The 24004-nt window shown below is 38.7% G+C and overlaps 1 protein-coding gene and 1 long non-coding RNA gene across 18 annotated transcripts in view; one reads left to right on the forward strand and one right to left on the reverse strand.

Annotated features, from left to right (window-relative positions):
- The window catches only part of atp11b (ATPase phospholipid transporting 11B), an 89113-nt gene that overhangs the window by 33489 nt on the left and 31620 nt on the right, over positions 1-24004 (reverse strand). For 6 of the 17 annotated variants that reach the window (XM_015030095.1, XM_015030093.1, XM_015030098.1 and 3 more), the window contains 16 exons: positions 22252-22320; positions 21533-21606; positions 21340-21443; positions 19637-19818; positions 17878-18081; positions 16707-16860; positions 16175-16277; positions 15949-16094; positions 15776-15835; positions 14499-14626; positions 13418-13556; positions 12982-13005; positions 11034-11099; positions 10642-10745; positions 8748-8913; positions 4047-4182 (listed from right to left, as the gene is read on the reverse strand). In XM_015030095.1, coding sequence (XP_014885581.1) covers positions 4047-4182; positions 8748-8913; positions 10642-10745; positions 11034-11099; positions 12982-13005; positions 13418-13556; positions 14499-14626; positions 15776-15835; positions 15949-16094; positions 16175-16277; positions 16707-16860; positions 17878-18081; positions 19637-19818; positions 21340-21443; positions 21533-21606; positions 22252-22320 — 1859 coding nt within the window. Of the gene's footprint in view, positions 1-2256; positions 2330-2456; positions 2522-4046; positions 4183-7695; positions 7779-8747; positions 8914-10641; positions 10746-11033; positions 11100-12981; positions 13006-13417; positions 13557-14498; positions 14627-15775; positions 15836-15948; positions 16095-16174; positions 16278-16706; positions 16861-17877; positions 18082-19636; positions 19819-21339; positions 21444-21532; positions 21607-22251; positions 22321-24004 lie in introns of all 17 variants that reach the window. The other 11 variants (XM_015030103.1, XM_015030102.1, XM_015030101.1 and 8 more) reach the window with 6 other exon arrangements.
- LOC106946039 (uncharacterized) lies at positions 447-14211 on the forward strand. Its single transcript, XR_001424682.1, has 5 exons — positions 447-456; positions 4933-4938; positions 7837-7843; positions 8050-8055; positions 14129-14211. It is a non-coding gene; the product is annotated as an uncharacterized LOC106946039 (long non-coding RNA).

The following is a 24004-nucleotide window of genomic DNA, read 5'->3' on the forward strand; positions in this document are numbered from 1 at the left end:
AAAGGCCTTCGTTTCTGTTTTTAAAAAATCCAGTTTTTCACCTTGCAGAAGTTTAAAAGCTAAAATATAATATTTATGTTTTGAAATCTCTCTTACACCTGAATGGTCCAAGAAATTTACAGAAAAATGTCTAAAAAATGTCACTAAGTTTTTCACACACACACATACATATATATATATATATATATATATAATCTAGGAGTCGAAGTTTATGCAAGTTTCACTGACTCAAATTTAAGACCATTATGAATAATAATTAAGACAAATAAAAAAAAGCAGGGAACCAAAACTGTGAAACTTCTGTGGCTCTTAGCAGCAGCTTTGTGATTCTCATATGGCATATTGCTCTCTAGCTAACTAGCTAGTAAATTAGCTAGCTGCCTCCAAGAGCTAAATAGCTTGATGACTTCAGCTTGCTAGTTAACTCTCTAGTTAGATGGCTAGAGCGTTAACTAGGTAACTAGTTAACTCTGTAGTTAGCTAAAAAGTTAATTAGACTTAACTCTAGCTAGTGAGTTAGCTAGAGAGCCATATGCTAGCTGTTAAAGCATCAGTTTGTTACTGGTCACCTTAACCACCTGGAGTCAGTAGAGGTTGCAGCGAGTGAAGATGTTTGTACACGACTCAAACTTTTACCCAACAGAAAAATCCTGTGAGACAAAAAAAAAAAAAAACCCAAATAATCCTGTCACAACTAAATTTAAGACCTGTAAGTAATGAATTTAATGTGAACTTACAATTTCTTTAATGGATTTAAGACATTTTAAGGCCTTAACTCTAACTAAATTGAGACTTTTAAAGGATGCGTGTAGGCCCTGGGAATTGTACTTCTGAAATTAATAAACTTTTCATTGATAAATGCACTTTTAAGCAGTGGATTGTAGTGGAGGGACTCTAAAACTAAAAGTTTAAGTTAGCATTTATATTTGTGATGGATTGCTCCACATGGTTTAAAATTAATTTACGATGAAGCAAGGCCTTCTGATCTGATTAACAAGCAACAGCCCTTAGCCTTTACTGGACGCGACTCCATGTTTTGTATGAAAGAGACTTTGTAGCTAATCAGATTTATCTGAGAGCTAGTGATGCATGGGTAAACAAAGCTGGCCAGAAACATCTGGGATGGGATCGTTCCTCTGATCTGAGTCAGCACAGCGGAGACGGCGGGTGATGAAGACGAGGCAAAGCCAGGATTAGAGAAACGGGAAAAGGAGCAGAGTCAGGTTACACTCTGGTTGCTCACAACAGAATGAAACTGGGGAGCGTTGGGATTTAGTAATTCATTGTTCACATTAATTACAGGAGGACAAAGAGGCATAAAAATTGTCTCAATTATCCAAGTCCAACTGAAAGTAAATTCATAAATAATAGGACATTTGAGGGAGTTTTATTTCATGTCTATGAAGCTGTATTTGCTAAGGGTGCAAGCCACCGTCTGCACTCTGATGTTTTGCTGCAGCAGAAATATGAGACGCTGGCGTCAAGCCAAACGTTTGCTTTTTGGCCGCAGACAGCAAAACACAAACAAATCAAACTCCACATAGTTTATTCTCAAACTAAAGTGCTTTTAGGAGGAAGTGCAAGTAGCACATTCCTCTGGTTAGGAGTCACTCACTCAGAGGACATAAAGCAAAACCAATCCATACATGTTAAGCACTCGCGTTTTTTTGTTTTAAATGTTCCGCGTTTCTGTCAGTAGAAATCAGGCGACTGTTAGATTGTCCTCACAGTGAAACCAAAGCAATGGGATTGAAAGAGAAAACGGACTCTGAGGAGTGAAGCACGAGTATTTTGAGGGAAACATGAAACTGCTGCTGCACGTTACAGAGCAGGCTGTTGCTAGGCAACCAAAGAGTGGGCGAGTTGCTAGGCAACCAAAGAGTGGGCGAGTTGCTAGGCAACCAAAGAGTGGGCGAGTTGCTAGGCAACCAAAGAGTGGGCGAGTTAGTCGACTCCACCAACTACATTTAAAAGTCAGTTTCATATTTTAACTTATTAAAAGTCAATTCTACAGTTTGATTATGTCTGTAAAGTTTATCTGACTATTGGAAGGAGGGTCAGAGTCTGAGGCAGTTACCTGTGTGCTGTACAGTCAGATGTTGGGATGGTTTTCTTTCAATTGTTTTGGCTTACAATTGCTGATTTTTTTTTTTTTTCAGAAGGTTGTGGTAAATTTTGTTCAAGCTTTATATTTACCATAAAATGGTCACATAACTTTTCCTTTCCTTCTCTTTTCCTCATCTTTTCCCTCCTTACCTGAGCTGACCCTGCATCACCGTCCTGCTGCTGGTCGCGGGTCTAATGTCTCCTCCCTGACCTTCTGCTCTTTCTATTGCAACAATAAAAACTTACTTTCAATATATGGAAAGCAACAGTGAGCACAACTTCTGCACAGAAATTACAGATGGTTCTGGAGAGTAACTAGTTTCAGTTCAGCTAAGATTATCTCAACTTACGCCTTTTGTTTGGAAGAATACGGCGAAGCTTTCTGTCGTTTGGCTCTGGATGGTCTGAGGTTCATCTTTCAAGAGACGCCATGAAACACAAAATTAAATTATAAGGGCGCTAAGCGGATTGGTCAGAAAACGTTACGGTCAGATTTATGGAAACTGGTGAAAATTGCAAGTCTGTGCAAAATTTGCCAGAAATTTGTTACAATCACAACTTCCTCTAAGTAGGGGCGGCCATTTATTGTATCGTTTATTATTTATCGTGATGCATTTCTTCGTAATAAGAATTCCGATTTATTCTTGTCACGATAAATTCCAATGAATGATGTTTAAAATCCCCCAAAACTTTCAGGATTGTTAGTTTTACCACTGTTTAATGAAAGTAACAATAAATTTGACAATATCACTAAATGTAGTGAAATAAATCACACTTCTTCTTTTTGTGTCCTAAAGAAGTGCGTCACATATGGCGTGTTTTTTAAAGTATTCATGTTTGTTGGGCTGTGATTGGTGAGTCATGTGTCACAGCCATACATTCACCAAAAAAAGAAATAAAGATGTTTTGTATAATCACGTTAATCGATATTACAGAGGCACCATAAAATATAGTGATAAAACCTTCAGTGTAGGGATAATAGAAATATCGTGATTTAAGATTATTTATCGTAATAAATCCCACCCATGTTCACCCCAACCTACGATAAACTACAAAAAATAAAAAATAAAAAAAACGACTTCAAAAATGAAAAAATAAAGGATTTCATGAGACACCAACAAATTAGAAGCAAACAGATGATCCAGTGAGTTTCACATGGCTGAATGAAAAGAACCAAGACAATGAAGCCGGCATGCCAACAGCATTCTCTCCTTGTCTGAAACCAAACTGATCAATAACAGCGATTGGTGATCTGAGACCAGGTTAGGGAAGCTCAGGTTCTACATGGAGGGTCTCTGTAGCTGCGTTTCCATGGAACTGGGCAATTTCACATTTTGAAAGTTAATTTGTTTAAAGAAATATGCTAAGAAGTTTTGCTTAAGGGATGATTTTTTTTGGCTGTATTAAAATTGTTTTATTTCACAAAACTGTAGTAGAAACACTTTGTCACATCACATCAACAACTGGATGTTACTACTGGTGGAAACGACAAAGGAGATGACAGGAAGTGACATTATGACGTGGCATGTTTTTTGATAACTTATTGCGTGAACAAACTTATTCACATGTGATTTTAATTGAGTTTCTTATTTAATAGAAACACCAAAATTGTGAAAAACATTTTTTTTAGACATTAGCAGAATATTGACAAAGTTTTGTGCACATCTGTAATGGAAACGCAGCTACAGTCAATCAGGGAGGGATGAGTAAGTAGGACAGGAAACTGGACCATGAGACAAACCGTATTTCTACACAACAATTAAAATAAAACACCAACATGGGGGAATGAGCAGCGGTGCAGGTTTGAGGCAAACAGTGGGGCTGTGCAGGTCGCTGTGGCTGTGAGGAGGCGGACAGGGTTGGTTGGACGTCAGACCAGACAAGGCCAGTGACGGTAAAATGGGGGCAATGGGAGAATGCAGCACAGATCAGGGTACTACCTAGGGGAGCATGAGTCTGGGCCGGGGCGGCAGGGGGAGGATAAGCAACTAGCAGGTGCCAATTGTCCTCCCCTGGGCTCCGCTGGGCTTTAACAGGGTCATATTCTGGGCCGACTGAACCCTCACCCTGCTCCATCTGAAGGACACAAGATGCTCACAGTCAGCCCTGCTGGCTTACCGTCAGTCAGACTGCAGGCAGGCCAGCGACGTAAGCAAACTGCAAAAACACATCCATGTTCGTCATTTAGTCCTTTACAATCTGTCCTTACTGAAACACTTTCACCAAGCAGAGGACAGCAGGCGTACTTTGAGTCTGCGTTAAAACGTCTTGGACCAGCTGATGCCTTAAATACGACAGAGTGTTTGGGCCAGGAAGAAACAGTTACTACGAGAATAAAGTTGTGATATCATGAAACCTCAAGACACAAAAACGCTGTCAAAATGAGGACTGTTGAGTGAGTTATGCTTTGGTTTTACAGATAAGTAAATGGTTCATATGTTCAGCATCAGATTATCAATGTGTAGCCGACCACAGATTGATAATCTGACGCTGATGTGTTAACTAAACCCTTTTATTCTCATAATACTGATGACTACGACGACTTTATTCTCGTAATTCCACTTTTTAATGTTTTCCTGGTGAGCCTGGCTCTAACACTCGATCGTAACCTTGAAACTGATAGTTGTCGTTTTGGGATTCAATAAAAGACTAAATAACAGAACAGTGGATACAAATTCAGCAACTCATTAAGCAACTAGCAAATTACTGGATAAGCTGTTAATCAGTGAGTCAGACTGGGCTGCGGTTTGGGAGTTTAACTGATTAGGGGAAGAAGTTTCGGTCGTGAAGATCTGACCTCTGCCAACACAGCAGCTGGATGCGAAGCAACCCGTTACTCCACAAAGGAAGGCCGTTTGTTCACTTACTGGTTTCCTACTTGATCCTGACAGATCAATAGCTACCGCTGCTCTAGAAAACGGCTTAAAGATTTTGTCAAATAACTGAAGGACTTTTACTTCCCACAACAGAAAGAACGAAAAACAAAACAGAAAACTGAGCAGACTGGCTGTGGGTTGAAAGAAGCTAAAAAACTAAGCAACCAAGGAGCTTAAGGCAATTAAAAGATTTCTCATGGGAAAAGGGATAAAGGAAAATCTATTAGTATCTGAACGAATTAACCTGAACAGAGCCGTCTGGGTCATGCTGTCACTTATCTTAAAGTAGCAAAAAAACAACTAATTATGATGTCTGCAGACAAAATAGCCCTTCAAAATATATCAGAAGTAAAATGATCAGGCTCATTTTAATTTATCATTCAATTAATTAATTAATTGGTTGTTGTGAAGCTGCTAAGTTGGCAGCAATGCAGACAAAACAAAAGGAGAATCTGCTGATGTTCAGACTTTAGCAGAGATAAATATCGGTTTCATATCCGTCGCTGATCACCTAAGATGAACGGTAAGCCGGCCGATTGATCGGTGCACCCGTAGAGATAACGAGACTGAATCATCGAGCAGAGGAATAAGTCTGGAAATATTTTCCATTAAAATTTAAAGACATGGTTTGAACTTGTCTGAAATATCCAAATTAAACAAACCAACATCTCCAACTACAAAAACCCCCAAAATATTTTCTTCAACAAAACCTAATGCTACTCTGAGCATTTCTTTTAGAGATTGCAACACGTTGCAAAAAAGTCTGCCATTGTTGAGGAGATTCCCACAATGACAGCAATGTGTCATGCTCCTAACAGTGTCATGCTGCTCTTTAACCCAAACAAAGTTGCTCATGCAGCTTTAGTGAGCAATCAGTCCAGAGGTGCGGATCTGTCCAAACCATGCAGGAGGACGAGTCCGAGAAGAAGAGGCCGTCTCAAAACGTGGAATCAGTCCGACGGGTAAAAAACAAGGCTGGGATGCACCAAGACATAAAAACTACCAGGTGTCCTGCTTATAAAACTACGGCATGCCAGGTGAGCGGTCAGACCTGACCACATCCAAACGCACAGCAGCAGAGTTATAGAGACTGCAGGACCTCACAGCACGAGGGCCACGGTTGGGCAGGAGCAGGAGAAAAACAGGAATCAGCGTACAGAGACCAGCTGCGTTTCCACTGACCATGTAGCTGCGCAAACTGTAATTATGAAAATAAATTTGCTTCATGGAAACACGGGAATTTAGAAAAAACTTTGAGAAAGTTTTGGTCCTCAGAAGGGGAGATTTTTTAAATATATCTGTATCAAAATTGGTTTATTTCACACTTTTTTCACATCTCATGAGTCACATGATCAACAGCCAGATGTTACTACTGCCAGAAAAGACAAAGAGGAGGGTCACAGTGCCGCATCCTTTTCACGTGATTTTAATTTAGTTTCTTATTTAATAGATACACTGCAATTGTGAACCGTTTTTTCAATACTAGCGGAATACCAATGAAGTTTTGTGCACATTTGAATGGAAACATAGTTAATAATTATGTTTCCATTGGAGTAAAATCAATAAACCTGTTTAAAAAAAACACGGTAACTTCGAAAAAACTTCTATAAAAACGTTTTGCGTTAGAATAAGGTGATTTACCGGCTTTATCAATATTTGTGTATTTTTCACATCATGTGTCGTGATCAACAGCCGGATGTTACTACTGGTGGAAAAGACAAAGAAGATGACAGGAAGTGGTTGGGGGATGATGGTGCGGAATGATCTTTTAATGACTTTTCGCATGAACAAACTCATTCACGTGTGATTTTAATTTAGTTTTTTATTTTATGGAAACAACGCAGTTTGTGAAATTGTGTTTCTTCAACATTAGAGTCACTGATGCTGACAATTTTGAGCACATTAGTGTTGGAAACGTAGCTGGCATCTGGTCCACTGACCTTAAAAATGCAGATTGGAATTACAACTTTTTGCTTAATGGAAATGCAGAAATTTCAATAAATGGCTTTTGTGCAGGGAGGAGGTGGTTTTTTGGCTGTTTTTCTGTATAAATTGAGATTTTTCAACATTAGTGGAACATCAACACTTGCTAACAGCTAGTCGGGGTTTTCATGACAACATAAACTGACTTATTCACTCATTCACACATGCATTTGCTCATGCAGTGGGTGGGTTGTGTCATGACATGCTGTGAAGAGGCAGAAACAAACGTCTCAGCATTTTCCAATGATGCAAACCATGCAGAATCCAAGTCTCTCATTCTGCTGTAGCACCTGAAACTGGCAGAAGTTTCCCCGACCCGAGTGACAGAGAATGCTGGTTGGCTTGTTTGGATCATGCCGTCACAGACACAACAACGCTAGAGAAAACGCTGGAGACCGACGGATGCTGACAATTATGAATGAACATGTAGAGGAGTACGCGTTCTGCAAAGCAATGTTTCTGTCTGAATTTCATGACGGTCTTACAGTCTAAAGAAAACCAATTTCTAAAATACTGGAAAGTAGTTTAGCAAAACAAAAAAAACCTAAAAGAAATAGACGTATCTGACTAAAGATGCAGCTAAACGTTTAAATAACATCTTTAATATTGATAGAAATATTGCATTTGCATGAAGCGCTCCTGCAGTTAGTTTTTTTTGTTGTTTTTTTTCACGAATGGATTCATTGAAGATGGATGAAGTCCACGGCTTAACGGATCTCAAATCTTCTACCTAATTTTGCCCAGCTGGCCCTTGGCTCTGGACAAAGGCTGCAGCGCGAAGTCGTCACCTATGACCACTCGGTTGGAATACATCTACACCGGGAGAGCAAACACAGGGGCAAGATGAAGAACACACAGACAGAGAGGTTAGAAATCCAGTTCTCTCACACATACACACACACACACACACCACAGTCATGTTCAGACTGAAGCAGCAGACGCTACAGACGGCACACAGGACTGGAGGAGTTGGCTCATTTTCTGTTCTGAGAAACAAGCCGAGACAATAAATCATCTCCAGATGGACGAATCGATACGGAAAGAGAGCAGAGGTGACGCTGTGCACTTCTCAGTCTGTGATCAGACGCCAGTCATGCAGAGCAAACATAAGCATGATAATATTCCTGTTTGGAAGCAGAACAAAGGCTACAAACAAACTAACACACAGATCACTTTACAGGCCGTCTACATTTTGGATTTCTTCTAAATAAACTTCATTTTTAAGACTTATCGTATAATCGTTGCCAATTTTTGGCTCTATGTAGGAATATATGTATTGCTGCATAGGTGGGCAATTATCGCAATGTTTATCACTTTTTGTGAAAAGGTTCTTAGAAGAATTTGATTTATTGTTTTGAAAAATGTCTTTAAAAGGCTCAAAAATGGCAGCCATCTTGAACTGGCTGATGGGAAATATGAAAAGCATAACAAGCTTTTATGCCCGTTTCCACATCTGAAAGATTTCATAGAGAGATTATAGCACAGAAACAAGCTGCACTAATATATCGATATATGTTAACAGAAGACATTTTAAAGAAAACAAAGCGTCTTTTTTCATTTAAATTCGTTCAAACCTTTTAGAAAACATCCTGTAAAACTTTTTCATTTGTAATCAGCAGCAAAATAAAAATGGTGCAGCTGGTTTACATGTAAAAACAAAATGCATAAATCATTTAGTAACATTTAGGAAAAATAAAAGAATTTAAGAAAGTAAAACATTGAGCTTGACAACAGCAAAGCGAACTGGTTTCCTGCACGAAGCATCTGGCTGCTGGTAGTTACCTGGCTCTTCTGTGTGCTGGTGGGACACAGGTGTCTGTAGAGGACCTTCTTCATCACTTCAGGAAACAGGCAGGTGATGACGATGATGACGATGGCGAACCAGGCCGAGCCGCAGGACAGCAGCTGGACGAAGACGAAGTACATGTCCTGGGTGTGCAAGAACGGCCTGCAGGGGTTCAAACGACACAGATGTTAAACTGGAGTCACTTTTATGTGTTTAGCAGTAAAACTTCATTCAGTCCATCCGGGAAGTGGGGATACCAACTATTTATGCAAATTCACTCATCATTTGCAGATTCTGTGCAAACTTAAAGTCACCGGTCATTGCAACCTTTCTACAAATCTGACCTATCACCTCAATGTATTTCCTTATTTTCTGACCAATCACTGAAACTGGACTGAGTTTCGACCAATCCCATTTGATCCCTTCTAACATAACTTCCTGTTTCAGGACTAAAGACCAAACCTGCAAGACGTGACGCTAAACGCCAACATTTACCATTTTTTGTTGTTAAAACCATTTTGAATCTGTTATGAGGGATTTGTTTTTATATATATATATATATATATATATATATACACAATTTAATAGTCAATATAGTATCTAGTTCATTTAAATTACAGTATATGAACAATTATTATTATTAAACAACAAATAAAAAGAATCATTTACTCTGTAAACAAAATTATCCTTCATAAAAAGGTTTTGTTGAGACTGCAGACTTTCATCACTCAGTTTTTGGTAGAAAAAGAGAAAAGAAAAACCATAAATCAGGCAAATGGAAATTACTGAGCTTGCTTTAATTTATGATGTGATTATTTTATTTATTGCTTACTGTAACAATAATTATATGCTTGTACGATAATTTGAACAGTTTTATGTTTGGGCGTCGTCTCAGTTCAATATTCAAATTATTCCACATTTTGATTCCACTTACTGACCTGCAGCAGTTTAGTCTGGCATTTCTGAATTTGCATATTTTAAACTCTGATCCCCCCTTTACTTAATTTCACTCAAACTATTTCTGAATGTTAATTCTTTTTGTTTTTGAAAAGACTTAATTTTGACTGTTGGTTTTTTTATTTTTGGCCACAGTAATTATAAAAAAGCAGCATAACGTCCTGGAGGGGCTGACTGATTGCAGATCGGCAGATGGACTCGGAAGGATTTGCCCTTTTCACGGTAATTTCAGGTCCAACATCAGTTCGAGTCGTGCACTTAGGTAATGTTATTATGTCCTTAACGACCAATACAGATTTTATCAATAATGGCCCAATATGGTCACAATGGCTCCCAGACGTCTGATTGGTCCAGACCAGTTTAAACTGGTTTTATTGGTTCAACCATGTGGCAGATAATTAACCAGGACTAAATCTGAGCTTCCCAGACACTGGTGGGAAAATAAACAAAAAGTTTTCTTTACTACGGCACAAAGAAAGATAAAATTTACTGTTAAAAAGTCGGTCAGAGGAAAAATGATGCCAAATAATTTTTAATTACTTTATAAAAGTCATTAAATTCCCTCCCAGTTGAAAACAAAGAAGAAGAAAAAAAAGATCTGGACTAAATGGCCGAGTCTGTAAAACCAATTAGATTAGATTTCATTTGGTTGTATTTGTGAATTATGTAATTCTGCTCTGTTTTTTGTTTTATGTGATGTTTTTGTTGAGGTGCTAAACCCCAAAAACAGACTTTCCGCTTCCACTCTGAACTTTGACCTTGAATGGCTGTGGCTTTAATAAATGTGACAGAAATAAAAAATAATTTGAAGGAATATTAAAACACTTGTCTGAGATTATTTTCCTGAGCTGATCAGACCAACTCCACCTTTTAAAATCAAAAAGATTTCAAAACTTAACAATAAATATGAGCCATTTTTAAGAACATTCTCACCAGATGATGCCTCCGTAGAAGAGAGAGAAGATGAAATAGAAAGCGATTGAGCCCCACGTCACAAAATGGTTCATCCAGGTCCAGAACTGAGTCTCCAACGCGAGCTGGGAAATAAAAGTCACGTTAAGAGATTGATGCAGGAGCGTTGGGGGCAATCTGCTTCTGTGCTGCGAAAGAGGCCTTGCTCCCCAACAACCCATTACAAATTATCTGCTGGAGTTAATGGCCGCTGACATCATCCTCCTCTCCACATGCTTTATCTCAAATAACCCGTCTGACTCCACACGTTACTAAGCTAAGAGACGGCAACAATAATTCAGACCAAAGTAAACAAACTGCAGGTGTAAAAACTACTGGTTATTAATTCACACTGTTGACTGCTTTGCGTTTACCTTCAGCGTGACGGTGATGACCATGACAGTAAAGACGAGCGTCCCAAATGTCCAGTTCCCAAACATCTGCAAGAAGCGACAGGTTGCAATGTCAGCAGTCAGCTTCAGTTTGTCTTCAGCTGAAAAAACTTCGTGATCAGAAAGAAACAGAAGCTCAGCTCACATGCACGTCTCTGTTAGTGTTGGAATATCTTCTGTTTACTCGGATCACAGACGGTAAAAATCTCAGGTGCAGTTAATTTAACTTAAAGTACTATTTTAGAAAAATTAAAATAAAAACGTGTGGTGTGGTGACAGGGAGGAAAATGTGAGCGGATCCACTGCTTAGATTTGGAGATTTAGAAGAAACATAAATCTTCTCAAAAGCTTAAAAGATTTCAGTCCAAAATTCAGTTTATGCTTTTTGTGCCATAAATTTCAGCTTAAGCAGCCAAAGACAGTTAATGTTCTGCAAAAGGTTTTTCTCAGTTACAAAAATTATTTTTAGGAGAGCACAGATTAATCAGAATCGGCCGATATTTACACGAGAAATCAATCCAATTCACTGATCTTATCTTCCTCCTCAAAGTCTGAAAATCAGCCGCTGTCTGATAATCATAGTTTCTGTTTTAGTGACTGTCAGACCACAAAAAAAAAAACAAAAAAAAAATCATCGTTAGCTGAAATTGGAATCGGCAGATCAGACTTTTTAAAAACTCCTGATTGGCCAGCAAACTGCAATCGGTGCACTCCGATCGTTTTTTATGAGGTTAAAGTTATGGCTTATTTTTATTTAAAGTGCACTGATCAAAAATCAGTTTTAAGAAATGATGCATGCACTTAACTTGTGTTGCTTGTAATTAACATGTTAAACTATCCATACTCCTTGAACCTTTTAATTGTTTGTCAAACTACAAACAAACTACATGGTATTTTATAGGGACTTTATGTGTAAAACCAAAACAAAGTACCATATAAATGTCAAGATTACAGGCCTTGGTGTGTCACTTAATCTCAGTAAAAATGACGAAGGTGACCTATTATGCTTCCTTGAACATGTTAGAAAAGGTTTACGCCCTTCAAAACATGTTATTACATCGTTTTGCAGACAATCATTCTTCAATAATTAAATTTTAGTCGCTTTAGGGCGTCTTGTTAAGCTGCTGCTAGCCACGCCCCCCAACTCAATGTTTACACTCGCATGAAAATGGCCGCAACAGATGCACAATTATGCAACCATACATCTTAGACAAGCAGAAGTAGGGCCTCCTACACAACCAACAAGAATGAAGCAAGGGGTTTCTGGATGGTAAGTAACAACAAAACGCTCGTCTTTCCCAGCAGCCATTGTACAGAGCATACGGTGGTAATACCGGCTGATCAAACTGCTCGGGTTGCTAGGTAACGGGCTAGGCTCCACTCGGGTTGCTAGGCAATGGGCTAGGCTCCACTCGGGTTGCTAGGTAACGGGCTAGGTTCCGCTCGGGTTGCTAGGTAACGGGCTAGGTTCCGCTTGGGTTGCTAGGCAACGGTGCAGTTACCTAGCTTCCAGATACCAAAAAACAATTAATTATTCTGAAGAAAAAAGAAAAACTTTTTTTAAGTGCTTGGGTTAATATCCAAATGGAAATATAGAAATAGGTAAAAAATGAGTTTTGCATAATAGGTCTCCTTTACAATATTTGCAGATGTAAAATCTTAAATTTTTTTCCACTTCAGAAACATGCGCTACTTTGTGTTGGTCGATCACAAAAATTTGAAGTCAATAAATTGAAGCTTGCAAATGTAATGTAGCAGAATTTGCACATAATTAATAAGAAATTGAGTACTTTAGCACAGAAATGCAACTGAATCCATATTGAAGAGAATTATTGACAACATTTAAAGAGTAAACGGGATGATGATGAATCCTCGAGTCCTCCTATTAACCTCCCAAGGACATGCATTCAACTGTAGAGCAGACTCTTACCAGCTGCCTGTTAGCTCGCAACATCTGAAGACATGCACAGCAAGAAGGCAGAAGGAAAAAAGCGTAATCAACAAAAGATGGAAGGAGAGACAACCAACAGGGAATAATCAAAGTGAGGGCATTCAGAAACAGCAAACTACCAACTGAAAGAAAGATGGAGAGAAATGACGCGGGGAAAAAAAGAGAGAATGAACAAACTGTCGAATAAAAAAGGGAAGAAATACAGAGATAGAAAACGGCAACATCAAGTCAACAGTTATGAAATAGCAGCAGGTTATTTCTACATCCAATAATAACAATATTAATAATAATAACAGCAGCAGTGAAAGCACACAAACACAAATATCTGAGCTGAATTTAATCACCAAGGATTTATGGCTTGAACTACTGTTTTCCAGCTTATAGAAGCAGTGGAGCGCGTTGCTGGCAGACAGACCTGTCCGTTGCTCATGAGTGAGGTGTCCTCCCCCATCAGCAGGTAGGAGCCGAAGAAAAACACAAAGGCGTGAGTGAAGCCCAACACCGTCCAGTACAGGAACGTCCGGAACGACAGCAGAGAGTTCTTGCTGATGTCTCTGTGGGAGACGCACAAATACCAAGTTTATTCCCCATCGAGCTTCATGTGCACTGCAAAACGGAAACTCTCACCAAGTATTTTTGTAGTTTCTAGTGAAAATATCTTGGTACAGTAAACTAACTTACAAGTAACTTTCTAGCAAGATACAGGAGTTTGTTTTAATTCAATAATTCCTTAATTTTGGTGTAAAAATACTAGCTCCACTGGCAGATTATTTCACTTATGACATGAAATTTTCCCAATGTCATAAGTGAAACTTTTTGATCAATATTAAAGAATCATTGACTCAAAACAAACTCCTAAATCTTGATGCAAATTTACTTGTAAGTTAGTTTTGTTTTATTTTCAGCGTACTAAGATATTTCCACTAGAAACTGAATTGGGTTGGGGCTCTTTAACAGCAAAAACACAAAATCTTACCCAGTCCGGTCTAGTTTCTAGTGCAAATATCTTAGTACACTTAGGAGAAATTTAACTTACAAGTAACTGCTCAGAAAGATGAAGCAGCTAGTTTTAGGTCAATAATAATTTAATATTCGTACTGGTTCCACTGGCAGTACGAGTACCTAGCGCCGTTACCTAGCAACCACAGTCAAGCCCAGCCCGTCTCCTAGCAACCGAGTTCTAGTTCCGCTGGCACACTGTTTCACTTGACAAAACATTTTTCCTGATATAAGTGAAACTTTTTCATCAATATGAAGAAACTGACTTAAAACAAACTATTATGTCTTGCTGAAAAGTTACTATCGAGTTAGTTTTGTCTTATTTCAAGTGTACTAAGATATTTGCACTAGAAACTAGACCAAAAATACTTTGTAACATTTCTGTTTTTGCAGTGCATCTCCCATTTGACTTTGTTTAAATGACATTTTGGAGTTTACTGTTTTTAAAACAGTTGCTGGTGAGTAATAGTCGGTGTTGCATAGACACAGGGCCTCACCTGTAGAGGCTGGGTTTAGCCTGCAGGATGTCGGGGTGGACCAGCTGCTCAAACAGACTGTACACCAGGATGGGCAGCGAGGTGAAGCAGATGTTGTACAGCGTCAGGTAAACACTGTCATACAGAGTCTGGAGGGGACAGAGATCATTTCAACAGCAGATTATTAGACAAACAGGGAGACTAACTGCACACACACACTGTTTGGGTGAATGGGAAAAGAACTGAAGCTAATAAAAACAAACATTTATAAAGGTGTATGCATCTCCTAAAGAAAGGTGGCACATTATAATGTGATCATTGGATCTGGTGGACTCGGTTCGATTTCACTCTGCAGTCAAACAAAATAAACTTGCAAAACCTGTTCCTCCCCTCGCCTGTGGGGGCGCTGCACAAAAAACACTGAAAGAAAAGATACGGAATCCTCTGAAGAAGACACTGAGCGCAACATCCTTCTTCACAAAATACAACAAAACTTTAGTGACAGAGCTCAGCGATTGTAGGATTTCTTCCACTAACGTTAGACTCACATGTTTGTTTTGGTTGAATTTACCCAGAATGCATCAGAATTGGTGTTCACATATGTAGGTCTGTCACAATAATTTTGCTGGATGATAAACTGTCCCAGACATTTTCAAGATAAACAAAAATATTGTCATTTTGAGACCATTTTCAACTAATCAATAAATAATAATGGCTGATTAATAAAATGTATCCAAGTATACCCACTCAAAAATAAAAAAAAACTTTAATTTCTAAATAATATTTGAAGTGGAAATTATTTTAAATATCCAAAATAATAATAAATAAAATGGATTATGAACTCTCTGTAGCCAAAATAGCATTTAAAAAAATAATGATCATTCTGCTTCGACCAGGAAAACAGGCAAAAGTGGCAGGTAACGCAAACCAACTACTTCAAAATGGCGGCTTTCAAAAATAAATGGGAGCATCGCTTTACTAAAAAAAATATCGAGCTCATTTTAATTAATCATGGGATTAATTGATTTATTGTGACACGTATGAATTCGAACCGCGTCACATTTCACTTCAACCGAACCGAGGTTTGTAGGCGGACCAGAGTTTGTTTCTTTTTTGGTTTGCATCAAAGTTCGACTCAGGCTTCCTCAAACAAACTGGACTTTTAGACAAAACAACTAAAGTTTGATTAAGGCAAACTTAACAGGGCTGGTGTGAATGGAGCCTTACGCACTTTAAAAATCAGGAAAAATAAACTAGATGTCAAAGGGAATATAGTTAGAAACAGAACTAAGACTTACTTGTTGTGAAAACAAGCAGAAGAACTGGTATAAAAACTGTGGCGTAATAAAACACACATTCTAGAAAAAACAGAGTGAAAAAACATTCAGTCATACTAGAGAGAGAACAGATTATTATGCATTTTTTAAATTCAAAGCCACTAAAATGAAAGCACAGTGTTGGTAAATCCTACCTTGTAGAAAAAGTACTGTACAAGAGTAGCTATTCGAATGTAGTAGAAGTGACCGTGGACCAGCAGGAGTTTGGCCAGGAACTTAAACCTGGCGATTGCATAGTCACTGTTTCTCACGGCCTGACGACCCTCCTTTCCCATGATGCCTGGGGGTTCGGGCAGGAACAGCTCAGACATGTACAGCACAGCTCCAGGTCGGGTTTCTGGGTTACATGTGTGTGTTTACCTATGCCTACGTGGGCTTCCTGTATCATACTGACATCATTGGCTCCGTCCCCAACAGCTAATGTTATCGGCTTTTCTGGAGAAGTCTTTAGCAGACGAACAACCTGAAAAATTTTTTTAAAAAAATTAGCCTAACCCTTATATTTTGAATTCAAAGTTCAAATAAATAGAAGCTGTAAGACAAGATGGCCGCCCTGACATCATTCTGAATTATGGCAAACCAAGGGATAAACTGGTGAAAAGAAAATCCTTATTTAATAAAAATTTAATTCTATTAAAATCAATTTATCATCCAGTCGTATTTTCTACATTAGTTAAACTTTACATAAAACTAAGTTAACACAGCAGCTCTTGTTTTACAGTGTTGCTGTTTGAGATTGGAACAAGTTTCAGCAACAAGTGGCTCCAGAAAACGAGATTCACTAATTTAACCCTTTGAGTCAGAGAGACTAACGTGTGACTTAGACACCATAATTCCTGATCTGCAGTTAATCTGGATTTTTCTTCCTGCAGCTGGGGCGGTGTGTGTTCACCTTGGCTTTTTGCAGCGGGGCCATGCGGCAGCAGAGCACAGCTGAGCAGTTTTTACACACTTCCATGAACAGCTTCTCATGTTCCCTCAATGCCAACGACAGACTGGCGCCGTCGACCACCAAGCCGTGCTGGATGACGTGGTCTTCCTTTATCCTGCAGGCGAAGACGAGGAAGACAACGGCACAGGAAGTGAGACAGGAACATCGATACGCTGGATTCTACTGATCACTTATCAGAAAATAATATTTTAAAACCAGATTGTTGTTCCTGTTCATCACCAAGTTGGAACTGTAGAAATGTTGTACATAAGTAATATTGGGTGTTGATATTAGGGCTGGGCGATCTGGCTTAAGAATAAAATCTGTTTTTCCATTCTTAATACAATTTTAATTTTTTTTTTCAATCATCCTTTTAGGACAACAAGAATTTTTGTTTAATTAATTAGAATAAATTCATAAAATTAGCAGAAATGTGATAAAAGTTGTTTTAATGCGATAAAAGCTTAGACTCATCAGGATCTGACGTCATCAGTTCTCAAAATAGACTATTTTGTTTATTTTAAAGTCCTGCGACTGATAATTTGCTGCTGACGTGTTAAAAGTCTAAACATTTTTCTATGAAGTATTCCTCATTTTTATTTTTTTTGTGTTCCAGTTCTTATGAAATTACAACTTTATTGCAGTAATTTTGACTTTATTCTTATTTTACTATGACTGTATTTTTGTGACTTTGTCCCTGTAAAAATGTTAGCCTGGCCCAAGGACTCCATCAAAGAGCTGATATGAATTCAACACTTTGAAAAATATAAGCGGTAAAACAAAGAAAGATGGCCGCCTAGCATCACTCTGAACTACAAAACCCTTGGAGCGCATCGGTGAAAAAATAAACAAGATTTTCAGAACATTAAACCTTCAAAAACCAAAAATTCAATTAATGGATCCCATTGATTTATCGCCCAGCTCTAATTGAAATTATCAGAAATAAAGCATATTTAGTTACAACTTATTTTGTTGAATAAAATCACCAACAGCAGCCATGAAATTAGGATTGTCATTATAAAATAAGTCATGTAATCTCCTTCAAAGCTCATTAAACACATAAAAACCTGCCTGTATTGATGATTTATTAAAATAATAAATAATAATAACAGCAGAAGGAAACGGCAGGCACCTTCGGGCCAGCCTGCGGAGCTGCTCTGCACACTCGTTGTCGGAGCGCTGCTGCAGAAGCTCCAGGATGTTCATGGTTCGGTGGAAATGGCCGCACGACAAGCTGACGCTGACCGCCGTCTCGTGTTTGTCCCCTGTCAGCACCCATATTTTGATTCCCGCCCGACGCAGGACTTCGATCGTCTCGGGAACTTTATCTTGAAGCCTGAGCAGCAGCAGGAGAAGGAGAACGTGTTCAGCGTTCGTCACGCAGGGACATTTTCCAAACATGTTTTTCCAGTTTTCAAACTGTTCCAGCAACACACTTTGGGGATTAAAAACAAAACAAATGAACTAAAGAACAGTTTCAGTTCACAACAATATATAATTTATTACTGTGATAATACTTTGCATCCTACAGCAGGGACAACATAGACTAAAACATTAGAATTTTATGGTTTGAAATGTTTTTCTTACACACGTCACACACCTGATTGTTACAAGTACAACTAACAAGTAACATTTCAGCAGGTTGTAGGAAATTAAATCATGCAAATGGAAATTATTGCGCTCGTTTTAATTTGTCATGTGATGAATTGATTTACTGCATCAGGCCCAATTACAAGTAGCTTCTCAGCAATAAACAGAAGCTTGTTCTCCGTAAATAATCGCTCAACAATAATGGAAAGGTTCTGGTCCCACTGGCACTTTCTTCACTTAAGACAAGACGTTTCAAGAACTTTCCAGGATTTCAAGCCGCGTGTGAACCCTGTGCATAATGCCTGGAAAAGGCCGAGTTACGCTCATTTCCCCTGCAACTCACTAATGTTCCTTGAGACAATAAGGACACTTTCTATTTCAAAAGAAACTTTTCATATCAGCGGCTGTTTTTATTTTTCATATTAGCCTGAAAACTGAAGGGAACATCAGTCATGGCTTTCATAACACAAGAGCCTTTGATCGTGACCGAGAGTGACCGGGGGGAGAGACAGAGATAAACAAAGTGTGAGGAGCCGAGGCTTAGGAGCAGATGGTGAGTGGACACACACGCTCACACACACACACACACACGCTCACACACACGCTCACACACAGGCTCACACACGCTCACACACACGCTCACACACACGCTCACACACACACACACACACGCTCACACACACACGCTCACACACACGCTCACACACACGCTCACACACACACACACACGCTCACACACACACACACACACGCTCACATACACGCTCACACACACACACACAAGCGGTGTGACAGACTCTCAGTTGTGACTAGAAACTGTATAATAGATGTTGATATGTTGGCTTCAATCAAGCGTCTGGAGTTTCTGGTTGAATCAAACCAGGCTTCATAGTGGAAACACACCGACCTGATTGGTTTGGCCTCATAACTTTTCCTAATTACATTAAGTGAGGTTAAAGTGCAGCCAGGCCAACTGGGATCACTGGGAGGGTTTTATGGGATCAGAGGTCGGCTGAAACGGGAAAACTCTGACTTATAATAAGAGAAACCGAAACTTAAGAGCAAACTTACTAAAATTTGTTCAGTCTGGTGTTGAAATGTTCAAGAAAATATAAGTTCAAGTCCTGACCTCTGGCTGATTAACTGGCATATTTCCAATCAAACTGCCATGATCAGCTTTAATAAAACGTAATAAACTCGATCCTTTTCACTTCTGTGAGATGGGATGTTAATGTTCACTGTAAAAATGTTTGCTGCAGCAGCAGCAACATTGTTGTGAATCGAGTTGAAAATCTCCGTACTTGTCTTCGACGCCGGTCGCTCCCAGGAGGTGCAGATTGTTTTCGATGTGGGCGAAAGCTTGCTGCAGTTTCTCCTCGCGCCGCTGCAGAGCCGTGCGAGCCGACATCAGCCGCTTGTCCACGTCGATGTACTCCTTCGGACTGAAGTGGCGGCATGCGACAACGAGGGTACGCAAACCTTTCTGCATCCGAACAGAGAGACGAATAAAAACAGGTTAGATGGAGGACAAAGGCAAGTGTTCACTTTTAAACATGAATTAAGACGAGTGGTGCATCGACTGCAGTTTTCACCGATCACCAATAACCGGTCTATCAAAAATCCTGACCTGCCGATTCCGATTTCGGCCAATAGCAATTTTTTTTTTTTACTAAAATGTTGCTAAATGTAGCAAGAAAGTTGCCAACAGTGAGATGACTATTGTTCACTGCAAACATGTAGACCTGACCTGGTGGGCCAGTCTGCTAGTCAAACCTCTTTCACAGCAGCGCAGAGGAAGACAACAGTTCATTTAAACAGCGATGCCAAGGTAGATGAAATCGGTGGTTAAGATCAGCTTCACGTGTAAAAATCGGCCAATCACGATTTCCCAAATTTAGATAAATTGGCACCAATAAATCGGTGCATTCCTATTGAAGACGATAAGGTGTCTCCATGTCAAAGGGCAAAACTAAAGCGAAGCAGATGCGAATGAGACGAGATTCATAACGGAGGAGAAAAGAAGAGAAAAAATCTCAAATTATCACAGCTTGGGTTTAATTCAGCGAAGCGGCCTGAAGGCTTGATGACCAGAACCCAACCCAAACTGCAGCGCCGAATCTGGGGGCTGACGTCTGATGATATGATGTGGAAGACAGACAGGCGTGTGTGTGTGTGTGTGTGTGTGTATGTGTGCGTATAAAAAGCACCAGAGCATAAATTAATGACTGTATCATCTCTAAATGCCAGGCTTACACACAGAAACAACAGAGGCACCACTCAACAGTCAAATTTATTCACGTTCAAGTTTAAAGGTTTTAAAAATTCAGAAATAAAAATCTTAAGTGTGATTTTGAAACATCTACTTTCATAAAGCATAATAAAGTGAGTGGATCATTTTTACACTCCGTTGCTCATGTAGGAATGAAACGATAAATCAGATTAATCATGTTGAATTGATTGAATTTAGTAAGTGATTAATTGTTAATTGGAGACTTGAAAAAAGGCCAGAAAGAATAAGCTCAGAGCAATAATTAAGACAAAAAGAAACAAAAAACAGACATTTTGCATGCAAGATTAAAAAAAAACACTTTGTAAACATGTTCTATCAAAAACTTCACTCTGTTCAAATTGTGTAAAAAAATAAATTCCTGTTAATCACCACTAATCAAAATAATAAACTAACAGATTATTAGATCAATCAATACACTGCATTGTTAAATGAAGCAGAAAGAGCTTTTCACATGTTGATGTTAAAATTATTTTTAGCTGCAGATGCAGCCTTTGCATTTTCTTAGTGCATTTTAAACAATAAAATTTTTATTTTCTCATTTAAAAAAGGAACTGAGCTGTTTAATTAAATATTTTAATGTTTTTCTAATGTTGTATAAAAAAGCCTCAAGTGAAAATCTGCATAATCTGCCTTTTGTTTTTATCCGATTAATCAATTAATCGTTAGTTTTACTAATATAAACATGTCAGCTGCATGAGAAAGATGATTTCTCACCAAAGCAAACTCGTCCACATGCAGCCTGGTTTTCTCAATCTCTCCAGTGGTGGTGAAAGGCAAGACGGCCGACTCAGCACCCTTTGTGAAAAGCATTTTCCCTCCTTGAAGGGGAAAAAACACAAACATATTAATAAAGGCGTCGCCCTGCCTTGTCCGTTATTTTCCTGTGGCTGAAGCAGGTCAGCGTTACCTGAGGGAGTCTCCAGGATGACGCTCATCCTCCTGCGGTTTGGATCGAACTCCAACACATGGAGCAGTTTGTACCTGAGGCAAAGAAACGGGATGTTACCGACGATATCTGACCAAAAACAGCAAATAATAATCAATTATTCTGACGATTAATTGATTAATCGGATACATAAAAAAGTCACATGCTGCAAATTTTTCATTTAACCACTTAAATATTAGAAATGCATAAAAAATGGAAACAAAAAACATATTATTGCCTAAAATCCAATAAAAAGTGATTCCTTTAGGTTTCTTTCACAGAATTTAAAATGAGTGAAGCTAAAACTGCAACTTAAGGACATCTGGGTCCAACATATTCAACGACAAATGTTTCTATTGCATCTACAACACTAGATATATGTGTCTCTGTGCAGTTTTGGCTTAATTACTGCTCTCATGTTATGACCTGTTTTTGAGTCTATTCTCCAGTTAACGATTAATCAATTAATAAATTAGTTGATGATCAGTTTCAGACCTACAATATACAAAAATGAAAATCCTAAAAACTGTAAATTTAGATCAGATCTAAATTTAAAACTGAAGATATCGATCCTATGCTGATTGATCTGTATGATTTCATTGACTTTTTTCCGTGAGACGGCCTGCGCCGTGAATTGGTGCGATACGATTAAACCGAATCGATCCGTTTTGATCCGCTGTGTGTTTGAGACGTTGGCTTACTTTTCAGTTTTCCCAAATGTATTTATTTCCATGGTGTCCCCGCTGCAGCCTGTGAACGCCACGCCAATTCTGGAAAGAAGGCAGTAAAACTTAATCCAAGACTCATTAACAGACAAACGTTTGAAAAATCCCAATCAGGAGGAACAATGCCGCAGGTTGCCACGATTGTCCCAAATAAATGTCCGCAATTTAAAATGTCAGTAAATTAATTATAAAATTATTCCATGCCTGCTTTCATGCGACTGGAAGCAGTTTAAAGGTTTTGAAGTGGCCTAGCCCAAGTCCTGAAATGTAAAAATTAGGGTGATGACAAAGAGGCTTTGAGTTTTGATTCCTGTAGAACCAATAAATACTTTTCCATTTATGATTAAGAAGGATAAGAATAACTTTATGCAATATTTACATAAAGCATGAGTAAAAAACAAATATTCCTTCAAAATGTTTGTATTTTTTGTCTCATTCCATATTTTTATTTGGTTAAATGAAAACAAATTTAAACCTAAAAGCTCCTGGCGTTTGAATACTTCTGGACCTTTAATGTTTATCTTGGTAAAGACAGTCTGACATTGTTCTGAAAGATTTCCTTCCTATTTTTGTGAAACTACAACTGGGTCTGTTTGTAGCTCAAATATTTTGGGTACTTTAAACATGGTGGCACCTTCTGAAAAAGGGTTATTTATGAACACGTTTCCGCCGTCGGCTGCACGAGTCTCCAGACTCTCCAACAAATTACTGCCTGCATTAAGTTTCTGTGGCACCAATATGATCAAGTGACTGAACACCAGGCTGCGATAAAAACTCCAGCCTCTGCTTGCATCTGACAGATTTAAAAAATGGCAGCCATAAGATGAAGTTTGGCTTCGTGTCAAAGGTCAAGAGTCGCCTAATATTTCATTTTAGGCAGTTAAAGACGCCGTGCGTCTGACTGGTTTCGTCTACATCATCAACCTGAGCAGCATAGCTGCCTCAGTTAAAGGCAAGGAAATGAAACTATAATGAAACTAAACATTTTTCAAACGCATTATGGAAACAAAGCCAGGTTATATTTTAAGGTTTCACAGCTTAAAGGAGCAGCAGCACTGTGAATGTTCCAGACACACAACGCAATTTTATAGCACATTCAAGAAACTGTCAGTTTTTGTAGAAATGCTGTAAATATCAAACAGGACTTAAGGGTAACATGTTATCCTTCATCCAACAGGTTAGGATCTGTTTTGGGCTAAACATGCTCATTACATACTTTGCACAAAGTCATTCTTAGATAATGAGGTTTTAGTTTGATCCTTTCAGAATAAAATGTCTTGTTACTTTAAATCCAAATAATTTGCTGCTGACCACGCCCCCCAACTCTACGTTTACACTCACTTCTGAAAATGGCTGCAAACAAATGCAATTATACAGCCGTACATCTTTGAAAAGCAGAAGTGGAGCCTCCTGCACAACCAACAAGAATGCAGCAACTGGTTTTTGGATGGCAAGTCAACAACAAAACTCTTGTTCTATTCCAGCAGCCAAAGGTGGATGGGCTCAGCTTGTGTTGCTAGGTAACGCACTTGGCTTTGCTGGGGTTGCTAGGTAACGGTGAAGTGCTAGTGGAATGTGACTTAATCGAGAGGATTTTGAAACTACTCGTTTTCCGGACACCAAAAAAAAAACATGAATTTATTGCCAGAAAATGTTTAAGTGCTGGGAATGACAAAAACACTTTTTGCCGAAAGCTTGTTCTGCTTTCATGCTAACTTTTACTTTTTCT

This window comes from Poecilia latipinna, unplaced genomic scaffold (genome assembly GCF_001443285.1).
Source record: "Poecilia latipinna isolate Pla-1442-1.1 unplaced genomic scaffold, P_latipinna-1.0 Scaffold173, whole genome shotgun sequence".
Taxonomy (NCBI): Eukaryota; Metazoa; Chordata; class Actinopteri; order Cyprinodontiformes; family Poeciliidae; genus Poecilia; species Poecilia latipinna.